Source organism: Anabas testudineus, chromosome 3, assembly GCF_900324465.2.
Source record: "Anabas testudineus chromosome 3, fAnaTes1.2, whole genome shotgun sequence".
NCBI classification, from domain to species: domain Eukaryota; kingdom Metazoa; phylum Chordata; class Actinopteri; order Anabantiformes; family Anabantidae; genus Anabas; species Anabas testudineus.
Window position 1 is genome coordinate 19364951 of NC_046612.1, and position 24108 is coordinate 19389058.

At 40.7% G+C, this 24108-nt stretch overlaps 2 protein-coding genes across 2 annotated transcripts; one reads left to right on the forward strand and one right to left on the reverse strand.

Moving 5' to 3' along the window:
* Nucleotides 1-820: 820 nt before the first annotated feature.
* On the reverse strand, nt 821-12533 carry LOC113174497 (ubiquitin-conjugating enzyme E2 Q2-like). The gene is made up of 13 exons (XM_026378551.1): nt 11842-12533; nt 11330-11434; nt 9806-9928; nt 9403-9456; nt 8956-9096; nt 8352-8436; nt 7702-7762; nt 7525-7615; nt 7371-7429; nt 7216-7264; nt 6985-7080; nt 5619-5685; nt 821-4064 (listed from the first exon to the last, which is right to left on the reverse strand). Exons 1-13 carry the CDS (start codon nt 11998-12000, stop codon nt 4033-4035), a joined length of 1122 nt encoding a protein of 373 aa, XP_026234336.1. The 5' UTR covers nt 12001-12533; the 3' UTR covers nt 821-4032.
* A 6953-nt stretch (nt 12534-19486) lies between these two features.
* On the forward strand, nt 19487-24107 carry LOC113174626 (neuronal acetylcholine receptor subunit alpha-5-like; the record flags this gene model as incomplete). The annotated part of the gene is made up of 7 exons (XM_026378705.1): nt 19487-19707; nt 19894-20034; nt 22059-22210; nt 22321-22365; nt 23147-23256; nt 23442-23619; nt 23706-24107. Coding segments are annotated over exons 2-7 (978 nt in total), but the record flags the coding sequence as incomplete, so codon positions are not given.
* Nucleotide 24108: the final 1 nt, after the last annotated feature.

Consider the following 24108-nt stretch of genomic DNA (forward strand, 5'->3'; position numbering starts at 1 on the left):
CATTGCTCACACAAGTCACATATTGCAATTAAAATAGACCACAAGCTACAACGTTACATGGTTGCATCATTTCTAGCTGTTTCGATGTTCTCTGTAAGACACTTGATGCTTAACTGGGTCCTACCTGGATCCAGATGAGCATCAGACAATTGATGGCTGTACTAGTTAAAAAAAAATGAATCTGATCTGATCCAACACTTGTTCATTATAAGCTGATTAGATTTCCAGTGCCTCTCAGCAGCCAAACACTGATGTTATTATGCACTAAAAGTAATACCAAAATATTTCAGATTTTTATGAACAAAATGTAAAATGTGTTAATGCCATCTAAGACTTTACTTTGAATGAACGTAAAAATCATTCAAAAATTAAACCAGGCCCCTGTATAGTCTAATAAAAACCAATACAGCAGCTCTGCCATTCATTCTTTTACAAAATTTGAATTTCTTAGTTTTGTTGAAACTGTCACGGGATCATTTTATTATATTTATTACCAAGGTGATAGTGGGTGGAGGGTGGGGGCCAGACTGCTGTGCAAAATATTAGGAGGGTCCCACTTATTTGTTTTAAACACTTTCTATAGTCACTTCAAAGAGGCAAAACGCAAAGAAATAGACAGATGAGACATCTCCACGATGTGAGTGGCAGAGCTGAACAAAAAAAAAAACAAAAAAACACTACCATCTCAGTATTTCAGCAAAGAACACCACCTACTGGCAAAGAGAGGAAATACCTTCAAATAAGTAGAAAGACAAATTGCACATGGAGATAAATTCTATTAATTTCTATTGATAGTTTTTCTCAATAAGTCTGGTAAAGATAATTTTTCATAAAATTCTTTATTCATAAACTTGATGCAAGTTTACAAATTATTTTACATGGTCAAAATCACCCTTGCAATGGAAAAAAAAAGAAACCAAACCAAAGCATGCTAACAGGGCATAACTTTATAACCCAGCCACCGCAGTTAATGAAGCAAGGTAAACAACCCAGAATCAGGCTAGTTCAGACCTCAGACCAATGTCGCTCGCCAAAGGAGAGAAGGTTTTTGCTAGTCGGACATTTGTTGGCGTGAGGGGAGCTGTTACCAGCGCACAACACACTTGAGCACAGCACTCTTCTCAAGGTCAGGTTAAAGACGCATGGTTAGAATTGTTTTGATGGCACACAAATCTGAACGGTTGCTTTTCATTGGGAATCCTGGCATCTTTAGACGTAATCCAAGCAGGCAGGGTGTCTTGGAAGTCCATGTGTCTTATATAGTATCTGATGAGGTTCAATAAACAAAGCACAGTTAGAAATTCTCCTGTGCACTGGTGTAGGAAACCACAATTGTGGAGAACAAAATGGATACACATCTTTTCTATTACCGCCCAACCCCACCACTCTTTGCCTTCAGTAGCTAAGGGAAAAATACCCATTGATATACTGACATGCAAAATACAGCAATATCAAAGAGACAGGGTAAATGTGTTCTGACCCCCTGATCAAGCACAGGAGGGTGAGAGCAAATTCTTACTCCACACATCTGATCAGTCCAAAAACTTGCTCAGTAATTATTTATCAACTTTGACAGCCTTCAGAAAATCAAAGTGTGTGTGCAACTTGACAGCAAAACACACTGCAAACGTCTACTGGTAAAACAGGGGAATCATAAAAAAAAAAAAGAAAAAAGGAATGGCCCTGGAAAAGATTGACACATTCAATCTTGCATTTTATTATGATTTTCTGAAGCAATCCTTTTGCAAAGTTGAGTGTGCAGTATGTATTCCTGAGTTTGCTTCTCCGGAGAATGCAGGGGTGGGCTTGACGATGTGACCAGAATGGAGTGATTCAGTACATCACCGACGGCGTCACAACAGCAACAACCACGCCAATGATCTACAGTCATGTCGAGATTCTGCTTGTGGCGAAAGAAGAAAGGAGGGTAGCACTTGTTGTAATCCTGCCAGTCTAAACGAGGGTCAGACGAGCTGCGCGTTTTAACAGCCGTCTCTACCTGTTCTGAAGATGTTGTTGCTGTGACCGAGGAGATTCTACATCAACTCAATAATGAGGAATGACCATATGAATTAGCAGAACGAAGCTTTCTATGCTGGTTTTCAGGACAATATACTCAAAACAATGCAAGTAACCACACAATAAAACACCCACAACAAATGTGTAACTGCATTAACTGGAATGCTCCACACAGTTTTCTGCATATTATTCACATTACATCAAAGACCCAGCACGCTGAGGGGTACAGCAGTGCTGAGAGTGGTTATGACTAGTAACCAGAGAGGCGGAGATGGGAAGACCTGCGTCCTTCCTGTGGCAAATCTGAGCAAATATTTATCAACAAATATTCTGGAATTGGAAGAGACTCCAGAGGATCTTCCCGGGTTTGAAGCCAGACGGTATGTGGTCGAGACTATTGCTGTGAAATTGAAATTCTAGCTGCGATTTTCAAAGATAAAATACAGCCACGAGGTCAAGGAAAAGTCCGAAGGTAAAGGTCACTTTTTTCCCAGACTGCAGGATTGGCAAAGTGGTCGGGATGTGAACCAGTTACAAGAACTAAGCAGTTGACTACTTAAGCTGTTAAGACTACGTTTTTTTTTTTTTTTTCAGTACAACAAAACATCACAAGACTGTCTTCTCTGCATAGCCTTACTGAGGTTCATCTGGTTTGAATGAGTAGATATGAATAGCCAAACCATTGTGTCTCTGCTATTATTGTTACAGCCATTAAGAGGTGCCATCAAATAAGGGGAATGGTACTGTCACTGGTGCCAGTACCACGAGGATTACAAATCAATATAAAAAGAACAAAACTGCAGTAGTCATTAAGCTTACATAAGAACATGGCGTACTTTTGTTTCCTTCTGCAAGAGTATCCATGAAGCAACTTCTTCTTCTAAATGGGTGTTGAGAAGTTGCAGCACCCCTGCTGTTAATAGTCAAGGGTATATAGTAATACAGTCTCTTCCCAGCCAAAGACCCAGACAAGGTAACATTACAAACAATTAAATCCTTTTGCAGAAATACAAATGTACATGTTTACATGTGGAGTTAAAATCAATTACATTACAGTGCGATCCAATCCAAACCAAACACGCCCTTGCGTTGCCTGGTCACGTTTGTTGTGTTGCCAGCCCAGCCGCACGCCAAACCTCTCCTGCAGGGAGTGGTCCAGCTGCTGGTTGTGATGATGACGACAGTGGTCTCCAACTTTAGAGCTCAGTAGGATACTGTTCTTCATTACACACTGTCCCGCCCAGGCTGCAAAAGTCTCCTTGTTCCTCCCCACGTCAGGGCTTCAAGCTTTAAAAGATAAGAGGTTTGAAAGCAAGCCGGCCTCAGAAACATGTTATTCCAGGGGGGTGGTGGTGGTTCTTGGCATTACATAGATAATACATGAGCACAATATTACAGAGGCCGTCCGTGGAGAGAAAAGGTGGTGGGAGGCACCCTCACCAGCATTTAAATGTCCTTCTCAGCCATCACGGCATCACATCAGGGAAGGCTGCATGCCATTCTCCAGTTTGTGGCCAAAGAGGCAGAGTCGTAGCAACCGAAGCATCAGACTGCCACGAGGATAAAGCCATGCTGCACCTTTCAACTCACAGCCAGCAAGTAACCTTGGCATGCTCAACACCAAAACCAAAGGATGAGTTTGCACGCTACTTAGTCCAACTTCTTCCTGGAGGATGGGATGAATGTCGCGATGGAAATAATCTGAGCATATCAGACACCAGGATGTACAGAGAGATAAATATCTGAAGAGAAGACACCCTCATGAGCCGATGAGCTTTCATGTAAATGATGAGCTTCATGTGTGAGTGAGCCCGGTTGTTTGTGTGCTAGTTTCTGGGTCACCAAATGAAGAATTTGGTTCGTAGTTCAAACTTTCATACAAAGAACAAAATGGTTTGCAAGATAACAAAAATTGGTCGCAAAAAACAAAATAAAAATAAATGAAAAAAACAAACAAACAAAAAAAAAAAAACTAAGACATGTGGTCCCAGTGCAGGAAAGGCAAAAGTCTGTTTAGCCATCCTCCTTCGGGGGTGTGTACCAACCTGGAAAAGAAAAAGAACAAACACATAATGACTTTACCTGCACACACAGCCCACAGCCACCACATCTCTACCACTCACAGTATGAGAGTTACATGCACATAAGTTTTGTCTCATTATGAATCCAACCTTGGCTAATTGGCTCAAGAACCAAACCAAGCTGAGTGTGCAGTGATCAGACGCAGGGGACATTTTGGCCAGAATATAAAACAGGGTGCAGTCAGGCTTTTTTAATCTACTAAATATAGCTCCATGTAGCCTGATGAATTAAAAGCAGTTTGCATATTTCACCTGCAAGGTTTTTAAATGCAGGTTGGCATTCTCACCGAGGTCAAGGACGACAGAAGATTAGCATAAACTGTCGTCTTTGAGCAACTGACTTACTAGCCCTGTTTCTCCAGTAGGACTATTCAACTGTTAAATTCTGGCGTTGATTATCAGGTTATTTCCATGCAGAACTGCATATTAAAATTAATAAAAAAATAAATAAAAAAAAACTAGGAATGTTTTTTCCATCCTTTGATACTTGTAAACATCAGAATTTCAGTGCTGATGTTAGAAAGTGGTAACTTTCACATGTAGAAATGTTCATTTGTCCATGTGCGGTTTATTCAGACTCCGTAACTGTGTGTAGTTAGCATACACTTACTTCCTCACACTATCTTTTCTAAAACCTTCTACATCTGTTCATTCGTGACGTCCATTAAGTTCCTGCAAACCAATTTTCTATGAATATATAAATGTATATGAAAAAAGCAAACAGATGTTACGTACATTTCTCAGTTATTATGCTTTTTAATCATCATATTAGAAATTACTGTAAAGGTTAAATGATACTTCAACAGCAGTTTCGGGCTTCTTTCTTTGAATGTCACACACTCTTGAAAACACCACATTCTTAGCTGGAGCCTAAAAGTCCGGATAATCAACTTGATTTATTTTTGTTTATTACTTTATTAAATCTGTTTTTCAGGGGTCATGCAGTAAAGCACTGATAATAAACAGAGAAAAAATGTCATCTGTATAAGAAGAACTTTTGAAGCAGTATGCTGAAATAGTTTTTGAACGCTACACTATGGAAAAAAACGTTCAAAACACCAGATTGAGAGGTGGTTTTAGGCTCACAGACCACAATAAGAGCCCATTATTTAATGTGTGCTGCTTATGGGTCAGTAAGGTCTTTGATGTTTAAGTGTAAGTACTTGTAAAAATTAGACATTAAACCAGGAACCAGTGTTATCAGACTTTAACACAGCCACAGTGAAAGTAACACCATTATGTTATTTAATGAATGATGCTGCATCCCAATCATACTAAGTACAGAAGTACTTGTTATCTGCTGTGTATCCTTTTAGTATAAATCCTTTAAAGGCTCTATATCGGTTATAAACCGTGAGTGTAATAATGTGGATGACATGCATATAATTGTTTGTCTGTGTTTGGTGCATACACCACAGCCCAAGCACTAATTTTCCTCAGCTTTGATGCATGGGAGGGATTTGGTTTCAGTAAACAAGGTCAGCACTGTGTATGAAACAGGAGACAAAACACACTCACCGTTCTTTTCATGGATCTGAACCAGGGATTTGTAGGACTGCTGTGCTCTGGCGAGATTGTACTGGTTCTGCATTAAAAAATGAAAATGAAGTCAACCTTCGAGTTTGCACTGGGTTTCTGATGACAGCACAGAACAGAAAACAGCAATGACAGCTCTTTTGAACGAGCAAAAAAAAAAAAAAAGCTTCTCTCTCCATTTCCAATTTCAAGAACAGAATTTGTGCATTATCGTGCACCTGTGTATGAAGCATGACAATGAACACACATCCTGCACCCTTGTTTAACCACTTATACTACCAGACTGCTTTCATATTTTCACATATGCACTCCGGACTAGGTCAGGTTTCTCACACGTGCAGCATGTATCTTCTATACTGTACCAGGACTGTGTCCAGTCCTAGTACTTGGATCAGGTGTGTTTAGTTAATCAGAAGCTGTAAGTGCACAGATAGTTGAAAAAGAAGCCGGACAGTGGCTCATGGAGCAGGACTGGACACCTTATCCTAATAGTTTTTGATGTTGAGTGGACTGACTAAAAGGGAACACCCATTCACTCACAGTGAATCCTCTGCACAATTACTTGCAGCATTAATACGTGGGCTCACATGGACATTATGCAGACTTTGTACTAGGAGCTTGCAGGATAAAGTCTGGGTAATCTCTGAGCTGACTGAATCCGACATTTGTGATCTCACATGCAGCCTTCCTGGGTAAAGTCTGTAGAAGTTCAGGATTTCAGTGCATGTGTGCATTGGTGTGAATGTGAAGGTTCAGTGGGGGATTAAAGGTCATCAGGTGAACTTCATGCAAATTATTTTCCACATACTCTACAAATCTTAGTTTTCTTTACACATAAATAGTTGTTTTAGGTCTCATGTGAAACTGTTGTTGATCCAATTAACATGTTGCAATGAAAGACTTGAAAAAGCTTTGATCCATTTACCTTATCCTTTGCTTATCTAACCCTAAGTGTACTGATGTACTTCAGTGACACTCTACTGCAGTTGCACATTATTATTGAAACATGGCACCCAAGAAAAGAAGCCTGCAGTCAGCTTAGGTGTCCTTAACACAACATAACAGTTGCAGTAATGTAGTTACTGTTAGTACAGCGCCAGGCAAACTGCGCCACAAACACAGGCTTCTACCTTGGCCATCTTAGTAGTGACTGACATACTGCATATCAAACACAGAGCATACTTGAGTTGCAGAAACAGGCCGCACAGCAAAACAGGCCACAGCTAAAGGAAACCAGGGCTCTGCGTCAAAGCACTGTCATTGTGGTCCATGTTATTCATTATGAGGTCAACACAATCACAGGACATTTCCTGACTTGAAATAAAACCTCTAGTGCTTCCTCACTTACTTTATTGGCTCCAAACTGCACTCTGGCTTTTCCTTTGACTAAAGTGGCATTGATCTGCATGATGACAGACTCAATGGAATAGGCACTGCTCCAACCCTGCAATCAGAAAACCCAGTGTCAGTGAAATTTTAAAATGTTTGTCACACACCACTGCAATCCAAAGTTAAATTTTATGTGATCCAGCACACATTCACATGAATTTAAGGCTTTGGACAAAAACATCTGACATACCTGTTTGGTGAGAAGTTCCATACACAGGGCACCTCCTCCAAGAACATAACTAAAGCAATGAGAAGAAAAAGGTTTTTTCATAAACTTAACTTCAAGTCGAAAGGGGACTAAGGAGATTAAACAAAATGAGACAGTATCATATAAAAGAAACTCACCCTCCAGAAAGCACAGGTGAAACTACCCGAACAAATGGGGGATCAAAGGGGAAATTATCCTGTGGAGACAACAGGCAAATATGGTTAATTTCCAGGCTTCAATCTCTCTCATATAGTGTTTAATTTTCCTTAATGCAAAGTCGCCTTTACTCACTTTATATGAGAAGTTTAGTAAAATGTAATCCATTCCTTCCTTCTCCTTTAAGACTTGTAAATCACTGTGCAATGGGCTATCTGGATCAACTCTGTTGGTTATTAGATTAGGCAATCAGTTGGTGTTTACAGTGAGAAAAAAAAGAAGAATGTGACACAAGACCACAAAATGACTTACGTTCTTAGCTTGACGTGCCATTCATACAGGCTGTCGTTAACAAGCTCCACAGAATAGATGCCTGCAAAAGAAATTGATTAAAAACAAGCGTCCATGTCTCCCAGTGCAAGCTCTACAAAACAAGTGTAACTATTTAATCTCATCTTTCATTCTACAAACTAAATTGCAGGGAAGAAAAACATTAAATATATTCTGACTGGTACCTCACCCTCACTGTCTGCAACAAATATGTGAATCCTTGTTCAAAGAGGATTAAAATACTGTATAAAAAATTATTATTATTATTATTATTTTTTTTTTTCATTTTTAACATGTGGTGAAAAGCATTTCATCATGCTCATATTACTAAGGCATATATGAATCATTTGAACAGTAAAAGATGTAGTAGCTTAGGGTAATGCTGAAATACCCACACTAGCAGAGCTGACCACATAAGGGCTGGATACCGTTTAAATTCTGTACAACTGTACTGACTCAAATGTTTACTTTTCATCAGGCATACATTATGGCTGTCTATGTCACTATGCTTGATGTCCACCATATCAAGAGGACAGAACAGATTTATATTGTGTCAGTTTGTGGGTCTTTTGCAAAGTAATTTTCAAGAATTATTTTCAAACAAAGAGCAAATCCCTGTGCAGTGTACACACCTGTCTTGTAACTCTGAGATCTGTATATCTCTCTAAGTTCCTTCATCAAGCGGTCAGAGGCTTGAACTGAACCAGACACAGCTCCCTGCAAAATAAAAAACAATTACACCTGTAACAATAATGACAGAGCACAAAGCACTCAATTTACAGTAAACCTATTTTAATGTGGTGCAGCATCAAAGAGAAAGCTTCATTCCATCTCTACACCCCTTGAAAACATTTCACTGATCATCAAAATATTAAAAAAAATGTAAAATGCAATGATTTTCAGCTGGAGACAGCTCCACAGCTGAGCAATCGAACAGGATGATCAGCAAGCAGAGAGCACTTCCCAGGACAAAAACAAGTCTTATTTGCTGCTGCCTTGAAGGGCAGGTGCTAGGAGACGCCTGAAGATGTCTGGTCTACTGCATCAAAGTTCATTTATAAAGGAGGTTACTTTTCCTGTTGTCAGATAAATATACAAAATGCCTCATCACCTAACTTTCTTTGTCCCCCATTTGCAATTCACTTCAACAACATGTACCAAGCTATGAAGCCATAGATCAAGAATGCTACCAACCATAAACTCCACCTTACAACACTTGACTGAACAAAGACTTACATTTAAGTGGTCCTGCCTCTGGTTCTTTCGGATCTTCTCCAGGATGGCCAGATTCTCTTTCTCGATACCATCATCCTCAGATTTCTTCCCATCCACAGGTTCCTCTTCTTTCATTTCATAATGGTCCAGGTCCTCTATGTCCTGTTGGTTGGAATTTAATATATTAGCCATTTAAAATACACTCTGTCTCTTCAGTGATACATGCAACATAAAAGAGGGAGCTCAGGGATCGAAGCCAGTGCCAAGTTGAGAAGTATAATAAAACTAGCTTGATCACTGGAATATCAATGTAGTGAGAATTAACTATTAGACTGTGAACAACTTACACACCAAAAAATCCTTATTCAAGTTGTGTGACCAAGATGAGAGGGAAATACACAAGTCTGTGCAATCAATAAACACCTTCCACAACCGCTGTAAGAGATTAGGTGGCCAAAAACAACTCACCTCCCCCATCTCTTCCTCCTCCTCTTCTTCAGATGTGACCTCCTCTGTCCCATGCTAAACACACACACATCACAAACATGGTATAAAGTCACTCATTTAAGGAGACTCACTGTGTTCACTGATCTTTTTGTTCTAGACATGACCAGCATTTATGGACCATGTCCACAGGAAAAGCCTATCGATCAATCAGAGATAACAAATTCATTTAAAGTAAATCATCGAGGCCCACAGGCTCTGCAATATGGACTGCTATTTTTTTTTTTTATTATTGTGCAGATTAGAGCATCCTAGTTTACTAATGTGACACTTTCCTTAAACCAATTACACTCTAGCCAGTGTCCTGGCTGTATTATTACATAGAAATGATACAGGAATTTCACAAGAGCAAACTATGCAGCCTTGCCTTTCGGTCTTGTCCCACAGGGCCTGCTGGCAGGGGCTGGTCCAGCATCTCCACATCGGGATGCTGGGGAAGGTTGTACAGCCGACAAAGGTCACAGATGAGTTTCTTCAACTGCTGCAAAAGCTGGGAAATACAAACAAGAAAGAGAAGGCGGGTACAGAGTTAATAAAACATCCAAGAAAGCAAACTACACAGCAATGTAACATGGCAGACATGTGACAGATGAGATGTGAAGGGACATTCATGCACTACAAAACGTTACTATGTGTGAGCATAGTTAAAATATGATGATATCTTTAATCAGAGGCACCTAAATACAATGCACATGTCTTCAAAATAGAGATTTAAACAAAATAATTAGGAAGGGAGACTGAAATTGTGCTCGTGGAATAAAACTGCCACCAGCTACTCTATTCTGCTTTTGCAAATTTGGTGCAATTCAAATATAGAGTCCCACAAGAACATCTGTGCAACAGTAAAAAAAAAAAAAAAAAAAACTAGACTGATCTTATCTTTATACAGGAAGCTAAGGTTTGCCCTTTACCTTAACCTAATCTAACACACAATATTAACATTAGTGTGGTATTACTTATCTAAATGTAGACTAGAGTTATGGTCCATACAAAAAACAATAAGCACTGTAAAAAAACTTGTGTCCCGCAAACAGAGCATGCATGAATAAGTAGGCTAACTAACCTCAAGATGTCACCAGATACATAGGATAACTTACAGAAGTGACTGTCACAGATATCACAAATATTTCCACCACAGAGACTTCCCCCAATGAGCAAATGAAAAGGACATTTAGTCTTCTGAAAACCTGCCTGTATGTACTTGCCATGTACACGTTTATGCCACTGCCCCTTAAAAGGCAGACACATCTACGGCACACATGCAAGGTGTTCTTTTTCTTATGAGTGACAGCTCAAATTAAAACTAGAATAAGCACCTGGTTGTGTAAATTGTGGGGGAACACAACACAAATCTTAAACTGCATTTGTATAAACCTTTTTGAACTAGTCCAGTGTTTAAAAAGAAAGGTTTGCAAGACAGATGCAACAATGCTGGAGAATAACTTGTGCAGTATAAGACGCCCACACACAACTCCAATTCGTACTCAAAGTAAGTGACACATGTAATTAATAACCAGAACATTAAGTCCAAAATAAATAATGAATGCAATTAGCTTCCTCATCACAGAAGCGTAGCGATAGGTCAAAATACTGCAAAGAAAAAGCTCCTGCTGGGAGGCAGCCTGGTCAATACTAGTCAAGATATATAATGAAAGCATTTTGGCTGAGGCTACATAAAAGCTGTCATATAAAGATACTTGAAGAAGGAGTTAGTTGGGTGTGAAAATTAACTGCGTATGTTTTCGGCCAATCTGTTTGACGGTCACGCCAGAGGTGTTAAGATTACCCTCAATGTGAGTTATAACATGATCAGCACATCCCTGTAAAGTGTACAGACATAGTCAGGTTAGCTCAGGAACTCGTGGTGAAACAAACAAGTCAGGATAACTACCAGGGTGCTGCCTTTTCTCACATCTTCCAACCTCTCCAAAACTTGCGCCAAGCTCGGGTCATCAGAGTCCACAAACCATATTGGCGGCGTAGATGGATACGATTCCTAGAAACAGTGAAACACAACAAAAACGACACGGTTACCCAACACATTTGACCTACATAACTAAGAACTGTATCGTTAATCGCAGTCCGTAAATAACGTAGCTGTGTTGTGGGTTGACGACGGCTAGCATTCACACAGTAGCACTGGCTAGCTGCTAGGGCTGCTTATGAATGCGGTTTAATTTCGGAGTGTCACGCCAGCAAACTCACCACCAAGACTGACATTAGCTAACTAAATTAAAATACGCAAAACCTTCCCCGCATAGCGTGAGATTATAGAGCTGAGGGGGGGGGCAGCTTGTACAGTTGAAGTGGCTAACAAGTTAACCTGCTAACTTTAGCGTTAGCTCGGTAACGACCAACAAGGGAAGTATATAAATCCCGGCACTTGTGTTCCTGGACACTTACCGTTATGTTACAGTGTATAATTAACAGCTTCTCCCCAGTTACATTAAACTGGCAGCTCAGCTCGTCAGGCTTCCAGTCAATGATCCTGAAGCGTTCGTGATTTGGATCAAAAATGGACTCCAAAAACTTCAGTTCGGCCTTTAGCCCCGACACCGACATCTTCCACGCATCTCCGGCTGGGCCGCTGGGGAGGGGGAGAAGTCGGGACTTAGCTTTTAGCTAGCTAAAGCCACAACGGAAATGTTCGTCCAAGTGTTGGCAAAAAGATGACGTACTCGAGTTGTGTATGGAGCCGGATCCCCAGCACCAGCTTGGAATAGCGCCCGGTCAAATATCAGCGACACCGGAGAGATTTGCTAATAAAGTAGCTAACCTTAGCTAGCACTCGGTTAGCGTTAGCATTTGAAAACAGCGCAGTGCTTAGCAGAGCGCTAGCGAGCGAGTTAACGAGCTAGTCCGTTGTTGTTGTCTTTCCGTCTATTGTTGTTGTCTGCCTATGATAACAACATTTTAAGGCTCTCGGGATGCCCCGTGATCCTCTCCTCACAGTCCCGTCAGACCGTCCCCTGCTATTTAGTTAACCGGCAAACGACGCTACAATCTCCGCGACGTGAACTTAGTTATATCCCGCTGCAGGTCCAGTGTTTTTCACCCCGGTGTACAACTGTAGCTGGCCTCTTGTGGGGTTTAAAGATGGCGTTCTGCGATCTCCCCGTTCCCGCAGAATCCCAGCATTCAGCGCGTCCTCGATTTTTATTTCAGGGTGAAAACATAAAGGAAAGTTTTTACCTTTTTACCTTTCACATTTATCTAGCCAGCACCTTATTCTGCATTTTAATTTTATTGCAAGACAAAAGAGACAATTTCTTCCTCATGCAGCAAAGACTACCTGAATCAGACAACTTAGATCAAATTCTAACTTGAGTCCATTATGTTATGTTGTCACTGAAATGGTTTTATGTATTTTTATTTCTGTATTTCAGCTCCATCATCTTTTAAACAGGGTTAGTCGGTCAGTGATGTGATCAAATGCAGTTTTGTGTATGTATGTTTTTTTTTTTTTATAGCAACTACTATCTTTGTGTGATCATATGAGAAATCCAGCCTCCATTAGAAGTGGACGAACCCACAGATCTAAAATCAAATCTGAAGTATCTCTGAGTTTCACTGACACCATGACTGTACCTTCCATAAATAAATGTGACTTGCATTGTTACGTAAGGGACAGAATATGTGCCACAATTGTTATGATGTCATCCCCAATGCACACACAAACATTTTGATTATGAAGCTTTAACACATATCATTTAATGATAGAGGGCAGTTTGTGTAGTTTACTGTATGTTAAGATTCTGGCCTTTCGCCTCACCCTTTCTTTGTTGTTTTCCCTTGTGTTTTTTACAATATAATGACACATATGATACATTCAATAATCAGTTTTGCACACACTCCAAAAGCCATTGCTAGTGCTCACTGAACTCCTCTTACTTTAGGTTGATTTTTATATCAGCCACTGACGTGATGGCAACAGCTGTGCACAGGTCTGATGAAGATTTGCCAAATTCTCGGTCCATATTTTGTCCAGATCTCTTATCTACACAAGTTCATTCTTAATATGTTCACAAAAGCATACTTGGTCTGTTTGAGTCAGAGCATTATTTGGTACACATGTCAAATATAAACCCACTTGTGTGAGCACCAGGTCGTGCATGCAAAAAGTTCGGGACCTGCCCTGATATGGAGGTTAGTGCGTCATCTATGTTATAAATATAGGATATATAACACATCTATAGATAATGGATGGAGGTCCAGAACAAATTAGTCTAACATAAAACAATATGAAATACATCCACTATACAGGTAAATTTGTTACTACACCTGAGAGACCAGTCATCTAATTTGTGGCATAACTGTTTTTATTATGCCAGTTATCAATTATATTGAGTATCTGCTGTGTATATGTTGTTTTCTCTAATGAACCAGGATAAACCAGTCCATTGAATGTTTACAGAATATTTAATTATAATAGAAAAAACTGTTATTACCTCAGTCACTTATGCAAACTGGGGTCATTAAAAAAATAAATAAAAGAAAACCACATGGGAGGCAGGAAAATAACATGTACATAGCCCAACACATGCATTCAGTGTATATCCTCTCTGTAGTAGTCCATGGTGCCCACTAGGGAGGAGTGTTTCCCAACATTTTGGATTAGTTAAGGTTACCTGTTGTTGATCATATTCTGTTCTAACCCGTGATTACTGTGTTTACAAGATCCATTCATTAACTAACATATCTGGTTCAGTTTATGTATTGTTTATACCTTTACATTGCATCAAGTTGGAACATTGAACAAATGTCAGTACTGGTTCCAGGTTTTCCTGTAAATTACTCTTTAATCTGTGTCTCTAGAAAAATGAAAACCTGGAAATATTGACTTTCTGATTGAGAACTAGACAAGTTCAATACTAGGGAGATTTGTATGTCTTATGGAAGTCTTAAAGAAGCCCCTTTAGTCTTTAAATTCAATTAGACAGATTTCAGGGACCACACTAAACCTTAAAAGCAAACTTTAAAAGCCATTCTTTTTGTGATTAGGCCTGTTATCAGAGCAGCTGACTGGCCCGGAATAGCACTGTGTTGTCGCTTCTAATTATGCTATCATAAGGTCTCCTTTTCAACAGGAATGGTCTTTCTTTTATTTGACCCTCACCAAATTAGTATTTGGTGATAGACATGAGATGACACTGGCGACTCACTCGAACATTAGCAGCAGCAGTTCAGTTCTTAGTGTCTAATTTAGTCATGCCATGTCTCAGTGGACCGAGCAGAGGAATACAAATTTGGCTCTCGAATAAGAGTCTTGAGGATGTTAGCTACACTCCTGCTACTTTGCAGTTCTAGGTTTCAATGTTGAGGAACAACATATTGATTTTCCATTTTAAAGGCCCATAAATTAAACGGGTGGGGGTGGTTGTCTGCGCATACAGCTGCAGACCCATGCCGTGCATGATGACCAGGATTTACTCCATGAAACAGGTCTCTATAGATCCTAAGCCACACTACCACCAATTTATGTCGACCTTTATGTATATGTGAAGTAACACTTTTAGATTCACTGTGTAGAATAGTGCAGCTAAATGCAATAAACTCCAACAATCTACCTGAAGTCAGTGAAGTGGGATCAGCACCTTTGTTAATGGAGTAGTTCCTCTGGAAAGGTCAAGGTTCCAGACCAGCAAACATTGTAATTTTTTTTTCTGTGGGGGTAGTGGTGGCAGGTTTGGTGGGGGTAAAACCAACCAGACCAGATGTTGATATTGTAACAATGGTAATAAGTGTGCCTAATATACTTTTTGTCTCACTCTATTCATTGTATATTTTGTTTAGCCATACATCTGTATAAATGGTGTGTGAGTCTGTACAGCACCTGGGAGTGTGATGCTGTACATGCTTGTGAGGTTGTGTGTTGATATACACAATGAATAATGGCATTTAGAAATTAGGATATTGTCAGACTATAGGTCACAAATGTTTGCAGGAAAACTGTTCAGTTCCCCATTTAAGTGATAACATCACATACCTGTGTATACAGTCATGTCAGATAGCAGTCGGACCTCCTCACCTTTTGTTTTTGCTGCATTTTTCAGAGGCACAGACAAATGTCCCACAACTCATACTCCACATGTCAGGACAAAAATAAAGTCATGAAGTCCCAGGTGACTAGCAACCTTTGAGCCCATCATCCAAAGCAAACATCCAAAACAACAGTGGATCTGACTCTCAAAGTGGGATCCATTTTAATTATATTAACGATGCAATAAAATTGGCAAAAAGCAATAGAGTGTAAATGTTTTCCTAGTTGGTAACACAAGTTACTGCATCAGTAGTAAACAACAAAACACATGGAAATAATTCCCTGCAGCAATTCTAGATGCCCAAAAAGAGTTTAAACTTAAAAATAAGTTTGATAAGATAATTTGACCTGTAACTCTGTATCTGACCTGATCAGTGAATACAAAGATAAATGTCTCTTTGTTTCACATACTTTCAGCACTTTCATCTGGTCGCCTCACTTCTTTGAACTGCCAGGTCAATTTCGAAGCTGCTGACCTGTGTTAGTCAGGTCGACTGTTGAAGCAGGTTAAATCGATGGTATCCATTCTTACTGTCGTGTAATAACTCTACATGGATGGCTTACTGCTGGTCCTGTTTTCTGTGTCTACTGTTAAGTTAGAGTCACACAGACATTTGTCCTGTTTAAAGATGTCAGAACTTAGTAAAGTGGTTTGTACTACTTTAACAGCACAGAAACCCCCTGATGGCTGCACAACATGTTGAGCCAGATCCAGCTTTCTGTTGCACAGTGCTTCACAGCCAGTGCCCCCTCAGCATCGCCACGTTTTCCCCCATACAAGCGAATGAGGAGAGATGCACTGATTTACACAGACAAAGCAGTGAACACGGCCATGGGCTGTTACAGTATAGAAAATAATAGCTGTATAATATCTTGCCAATATTTATCCAGCTGCTATAATATCTTGCAGCTGACAGCTGCTGAGAGGTTGAATCCATGCTCCAAGATTAATTATAGTAATATCTGTCCTCCTTCTAAATTTTGAGTAGTAATTAATGAGAGATGCTATCTACATATACAGTATATTTCATGTTGTTTTTCATGTGTGTAAAGTGCTGAAGGGGACAATATATAATGTATATGGATCCTTGTTGACTGCAATTACAGCATTACATCCATTTCACTTATGTAAATGACATGCAAATGTATGGCTTCATATATCTGAGACTGAGTGAATACATAACAGTTTTAGCAGAGATGTCACAAAGGCATGTTCGAAGCTGCCCTCCAAGTCAGGAGTCTGAACAAACACAATCAAAGGTCTATGAATCCCGATGGTCTATTCAGCCTTGTTTTATGATTGAGCGCTTGACATTAGTTTGTCACAGGGTGACTGTGTGTGCACTAATAAAGAGGCAGACTGCAGTTGTCGTCAGTGATTTATCCCGCTCTTCTGTCCTCCATCTGCACCAGATGAAAAGTTAATTAAAACCCTGTCTTGTCTCCTCATTCCATCCCAGACAGCAAGAGCAAATCATCTCCCATGATTTACAACCTTTATTTATTTTTTTTATGAACAGCACCAGAGCTAGAGTCAAAAGGAGTGACATGAGGGCTCCACATACCTTCTCTTCAGCTTGACCTTAAACCTCTTTATAGATGTAAGCACATAAAGGGTAGCAGGTTTAATCCCATTCAGTTGCTCTCTTTCAAACAAACTTAGTTGCTTTCAGTGAGTATATATAGCATATATATATCATCAGCTCTTATCCTAATTACACTTTTAAACATCTTGCTTGTATATTCGCTGAGAACCACGAATTAATATGGCAGAAGTGAAACAGTGTTAGTTAGGATAAGTGTTGTGTTGTGAAAAAGCAGCTGCGTCTCAGACACCACAGCGTGCTGCGTCTTGTAAGGACTTGCAGGTGTTCCGATGTTTAGCTGTGGATAGCTAAAGCCATTCCTCAACTGCCTATACTGCTGATTCACCATTCATACAGGAGGGCAGTTTGTCAGAGGAGACAGCACCATTCCTACCAAGGAGGAGCAATATTCAATTTTCTTCTGTGGCACGGTGAACATTCACACAGAGACAGAGAGAAGAATTCATATCCAGGACACAGCATCCTCCCAGTGAGTGTCGCATGTGCTGTGGATGTTCCATAGACCAACATATTCAGCACTCACAGTCACAGTAGCTACTACAAAGCCACTATATAGCAAAACCTTTCTGAAAATTATGTCCAGCAGTGATGGACATCTATAAGTTAAATACTGTATAACGTAATGTGAAAAAATGTCCTTGAGACTGAAAGATGTATACGCTCACAGCTGCGCATTAGTCTGTGCATGGTCCACTAAATGTTAATAATGTGAACCGCATTAGTGCCACATTTCTGTGTTCTGGTTTCATATACCATTTAGACCAGTGTCCTCCAAAACGACATTATAAAGTCAGTTCCACGTGTTGGCCAACTTAAGCTTTTGCCCAAGGAGCCCACTGAGGGTACTTACTATCAAATGACACAGACTAAAGATCAAATATCACCTTGAACTGCAGTGGTATCAGTGGCTCAGCGGTCATCAGTAAGATGTTAAAGACAGTGTGAGGTTTGAAGCAGAAGTGTAGGGGTGTGACGCTTTGTTTTCAGAAGAATATTGTCTGAAAATGTAGGTTTGTAACACATAAAAAAGAAAAAGACTATTACTGATTTATTGGTCACTACCACATGCGTTTGCACAGTCAGTGCGTCAAACAGCACACAAAGTGGCCACACGATCAACGTACAACAAACTGACAATGTAGGAAACAACATCTACAACATAATACATGTGGCCCTCTCATCAGCACTGCTGAATGGCGGTTTTGTAGCTTATGGTCAAAACATGTTCAGACTGTGCACATTCCATAAAACAGCATTATTAAAAATAATTTGATGGTAGCTCTCATATTTTGTAAAGTCGTGTATTTTTCATAGGTTTTACAGTGTAGATAAATAGATAAATGGACTGTGTTGTGCCAGTCTAATTGGATAAGGGTTTTCTGTGGAGCGTTGCTGTTCAGTGGGATCTGTTGTTTCTCATGTGGTCTAACCAAGTAAACTGCTGCCTAATCACATTCAAGCCAAAGTCTATTTACTTTCTTGGGCACTGCTGCTCTGGCAAGAGGCAAAATGGGCTGGTGGAGGGGGTCTCGTTATGAGTGCACCATTGCCAGTCTGTCCTCCCTAATGGTAATACAGTTTGCAGGACCAGTGAAAGACCATGGACAATGACAATCGGGGAAAGGAGGCCCAGCTTAAATCAATTAGCTAAGAGGACAAATATCATCTAAATTATACTCTGCCTGGCCCTGGGCAATGGTCCTGAAAATGCAGGCAGAGAGAAGCACTTAGGCAGTCATGGTCAGAGTTATGACTGAGGTGCAGTCAAGTATACACTTGCTGTGTCAACTAACTCCAAAATGAGCAGGTACAAAAAATAACTTCAAACTTCAAACGAAACATTTGGTTCATTAATCAAGACACTGTTAATTCCCGCTGTCTTCAAGTGAGTGCCCAGTACATCTACCAAACCATCTGACATTCAAAACAAAGCTAGAACTTTATATGAAGCAGCCAAGTGTTTTACAAACCAAAATATAAATATAAATTTCCTCAAGTGGACTGTGGGGGTAGCTGGAGCCAATGATTCTGACTGACAGTGCAAATTGATTTTTTTTTTTTTTTTCAGCATCTCTGGGTCCAGTATCATGCTGTTGCCATGGAGCCCCACGTCCACACACAGATTTAGAGAAGATCAGGAGGTACAAAATGAAGCATCACATGTGACAACCTGCAAGCCGGTATGAAAATGTGAAGCAGAATCTCAGCAGCTGAGCTGCCCTTGTTATTTCCTGGTGCTGCCCTTGAGAAGCAGTGTGTGTGTGTGTGTGTGTGTGTGTGTTTGTGAGAGGGGGGTGCACGAAGAGGGGCGATCCCTCTCTGTGATTAGTGACCAAAAGAATGCTCGGCGAAAGGGAGGGAGGGCTGGTGGTAGGGGGAATGGGGTGGGATCTCTGGAGGAGGAGAAGGAGGAGAAGGAGGAGGAGGAGGAGGAGGAGGATGCGTTGCTTGTGCACAATTGGAGGCAGCAAGGAGCGGAGCAGAATCTGTATGAGGCGAGAGAAAGAACCTGCATGGAATGGAGGACCGCTGAAGCAGCACCGTCGCTGTCGTCAGGACTCCCTCTGCCTCCACCTCCACCGCCACCCTGGATTGTGTGTTAATGGCAGAGATTGAGAAGAGGTACGTGGACAGCATTTGCTAGTTTACTGTGTGGATTGGAATTATTACCTTGGAGGGGCTGTGGTTAGCAAGGTGCAGGTAGGGTGCGTTTCTGGCTTAACCTAAATTAAAGCCATAACGTTATAGCTCAGAGGTTTACCCAGTGTGCACAAAAGCTACTGTTTTATATTCATATTTATTTCCCAGCACTGTGATGCCCAAGGAACCCACTGTGTGGATCTGCTGCCACCTGTGATATGATGCCCAGAGCAGGAGGGGCAGCCACCTATCTCGCACTGCTGCTGCTGCCACCGTTGCTGTGCTGCTGCCACCTGTGCCACTCACTGCGTAAGTTTTCCAAGGACCAAGTATATCATCAGATAATTATGGTGGGATGTAAAATGGCTCAGTGGGACAAATGGCAAAGAAGGCTAGTTGGACTCTAGCAGATATGTGGGAAATAAGAAAGGAGATATTGAAATTGGTGAATGATTAATGAGGAGAGTCCAGAGTTCCACAAAAGGAACCGGTGTCAGTGTGACCGTTTCTTTCTCTTCCTATTAAAATCTTCTGTTGTTTGTGGCCTTTTCATTTGTCATTTAATTTGGTTATGATTAATTTTTAGCTGAACAGAGAAAGAGATGAAAGACCACCTAATTTAGGTTTAATGAAAGATCTGCAGTTTTTCTCGAGATCAGAAACGCAGCAACTAAACATTGTTAGGGAGACAGACCTCGTATCCACTGATGTGAGTTTTACCTGCAGAACAATTAACCCCCAAAAACACTGAGTGACTGAATCAGGTGATGGGGCAGATGCAGTCATTTCAGCTGAAACATCTGGAGAGCAGGTGTGGAGCAGCACGTATAAATAGCATTAGGAATCTAATGAACAAGCTGAGCAGGAGGGACTCTGCTGTGACACTGTGTATCTCCTGGATATTATAGCACAGCAGTGTTTATGTATACGTTTATAAATGTTACATGTATATTTTTACTCTCTTATATTTATTTAATGTCCTTCCATTAGTGATAATAACAAACTGTAGCATGTTATTATTCCATACTCCCATTATATATTACCTGTATATATGTTTGATATGCTGCCCCCTGTATCTGATATACACAAGGAGGTGTGAAAATGATTTCTTTATTATAGCATGGGATGCTATAATAAAGTAAGCATGCACATTATCTCCACACATTTACTCTTCTGAATTCAGTTTGTTGGGTTAATGTAGAATCCGGCAGACTCTGCAGTTTCCTTTTCATCCAGGCGTGAGGCTGGTGATAGTGGGGGGAGAAGCCAAAGAGATGACAATTTCATTGATTGAAGTGTAGCCTTGTCTTTATTGATCCACACACAGACAGTGACACCACACATTTGTGGGCAGTGTTGTGGCAGACTTCCAGCCACATTCTCCGTCCATAAATTGAGTTTATAACCATGTCGGCGAGTGATTTAACAAGAAGGATGAAGGAAATTGTGTGTAATTCACAATATAATCAATAATTTCCAGTCAGAGTCCTGTTTCAGCAAAACAATGCAGCCGTTCAGCTGTCGCTATATGCTCTGCTAAGGTGCCAGGAGTTTTTACCAGGTTGCTTAAACTTTATTTGAGAGAACTGTAGTGAATGTGTGCTGGTGCCTTATAATATCTTTTTCAGCTTTCTGTTTTCTTATGTTGGGAACACTTACTCTGCCGTATTGCCACCGTCAGTCCAAGATTCAAGAGCTTGTGTCCCATTTAGAATTTCTTACAGTGGATTTACCATTTTTAAACATTTGCACTTGGTAAATTTGCAGTATGAATTGGACAACATCTCTTCATTGTGTTCGTGGAGTGCATTGTTTCTGAAGTGCTTTTCATGGAAACACTATACATGCTGCCATTCTCAGGAAATAGGATCAAGTCACAACGCATACTGTATATTTGATGCTGAACAGAGTACAGCACTAAAAGAAAACAGATTTATGTTGAAATATTTAGGTGACAGATGCAGAAGCAGCCAAGCTACATTAAAACACACCTGTCAAACAGTGAACATACTCCACTCACGACTTGATGGCTCCGGTACAGCACATTACCTCAGTAACGGACACCTCCCACCTCCGGTATCTCTAAGGCTTCTCATTCTCTTCTTAGCTCGAAGCTTTCTGTCTCTCCTGAAACCAAAGCCTGAGCGCAGAGGTCATATCGAGAAATTGTAGACATGAACATTGTCGGAAGGTCAGAGAGGTGACACCAGTGCTGTTTGAGAGCAGTGGAAATGGATTAGTTATCAAGCATGTCTACCCTGATTAGGAACTTTAATGTATTTACTGGATAATATAAACCAGTAATTTTTTTTTTGTCATCTTTACACTTTTAGGGGTTCCAAAGCTCACCTCATATGCCAAAGCAGAGGACAAGCTGATCAAATACCTCTTTGGAAACTACCAGAAATGGGTTCGTCCAGTGCAATACCTAAATCAGACTATCCGGGTGAAGTTTGGACTGGCCATCTCCCAGCTTGTTGACGTGGTGAGAATAGAAAAGAACACAAAAGATCACAAAATACAATTGAAGTAAATGTTTTGCTTTCTATCTATACTTGATAAGAGGAGGATTCATTGATGTTTTTCCCATTCTAGGATGAAAAAAACCAACTCATGACAACAAACGTGTGGATGAAACAGGTGAGTAGAGTGAGATAGTCCAAAACAACACCAGCACGACTTTTCACCATCGTTAGAAAACAGGCAGGTAAACGTGATAGGACGCCAGTTTGAGGTGTTCATTTGTGGCCTTGAAAATATTCCAAACCAGCCTGTGGCTTCGTGGCATACAGAGACGACCAGTGGGCCTCTCCACGCCCCTTTTTTAATCTGGTCTGGTGGCATTTCACTGACATTTCTCATTTATTTGAGTCATTTCGGCCGCGTGCCCACGCGTCCACCTCCACAAGAACCCTCCCTCACAGTGCTGTTCCTGTCAGCTTTATTCACGGTCTTGGGTGTCCTCTCTGTCATGCATCTCATGAATTACCCCCACAGACAGGGCTGTGCCACTCAGGTCAGTGGCTCCCTTTCATGGTGATGGATTGCATTATGCTAAATGTGAGATGGATGGGCAGTGGCCACTTCACCGATGTCTTCTCGCAGATGTCGTTGGAAAAGTGCAATGTTAAATTTATTACTGCGTCTTTTGTCTGTCATCCACTCCGGTCACCTTTTTCAATGTAGAGAACTAATGAGTTAGGCTTTCTCATACTCTAGATTACAAATTGCTTTCACATTATTTTTACCACAAGACATTAACTTAGTCAAACTTAGCAAATAGATATGAAAAGTGTTGTCAACCTTCTCATTTACCTCTAAAAACATTATCTTTGCTCTGAAGATTTTTATATATGATATTTAATGTTGAGTTATTTTCAAATGTAGTTTCCACTGAATGTTTCATTTTTCCTTGATGTAGGAGTGGACCGACATGAAACTCAGATGGAACCCTCACGACTATCTTGGCATCACAACTATCCGAGTCCCCTCTGACAGGATCTGGCTGCCTGACATTGTATTGTATGATAAGTATGTGTCACTATATCGCCTGTATATGGAAAGGAAATTGATGCTACACATTAAATATTTATACATTGTCTTTTTTGTGCACCGCCATATTAACCTTAACGGCAGCAGACAGGCCTGCAGGTCTAACAGTCTCAGCCAGTACACAGGCCAAACATTTATGTTTAAAATTTAATTTCTCTCACCAGTTCAGATGGACATTTTGAGGGAACTGTGACAAAAGCTGTCATTAAATATGATGGAACCATATTGTGGACACCACCAGCCAATTACAAGTCAGCCTGCACCATTGATGTCACCTTCTTCCCATTTGACCTCCAGAACTGTTCAATGAAGTTTGGCTCCTGGACATACGATGGCTCCCAGGTAAATCTTTCCTCCACAAATGTGTGTATAGTACAAAGGTGTCAGTGACCAGTTACTGCCATAACATTGCCCTTTATATTTTACAGGTGGACATCATTCTGGAGGACTTCCATGTGGATAAGCAAGACTATTTTGACAATGGTGAATGGGAGATAGTGAAGGCCACTGGCAGCCGTGGTTTGAGATTAGATGACAGTGCTTCGTACCCCACTATCACCTACTTCTTCATCATCCGCAGGTTGCCTCTTTTCTACACCCTGTTCCTCATCATTCCCTGCATCGGCCTGTCCTTCCTCACCATCCTTGTCTTCTATCTGCCCTCCAACGGTGGTGAGAAGATTTCTCTCTGCACGTCAGTGCTGGTGTCGCTTACCGTCTTCCTCTTGGTCATTGAGGAGATCATTCCCTCCTCTTCAAAGGCCATCCCGCTCATTGGGGAGTACCTGGTCTTCACCATGATTTTTGTCACGCTCTCCATCATCATCACCG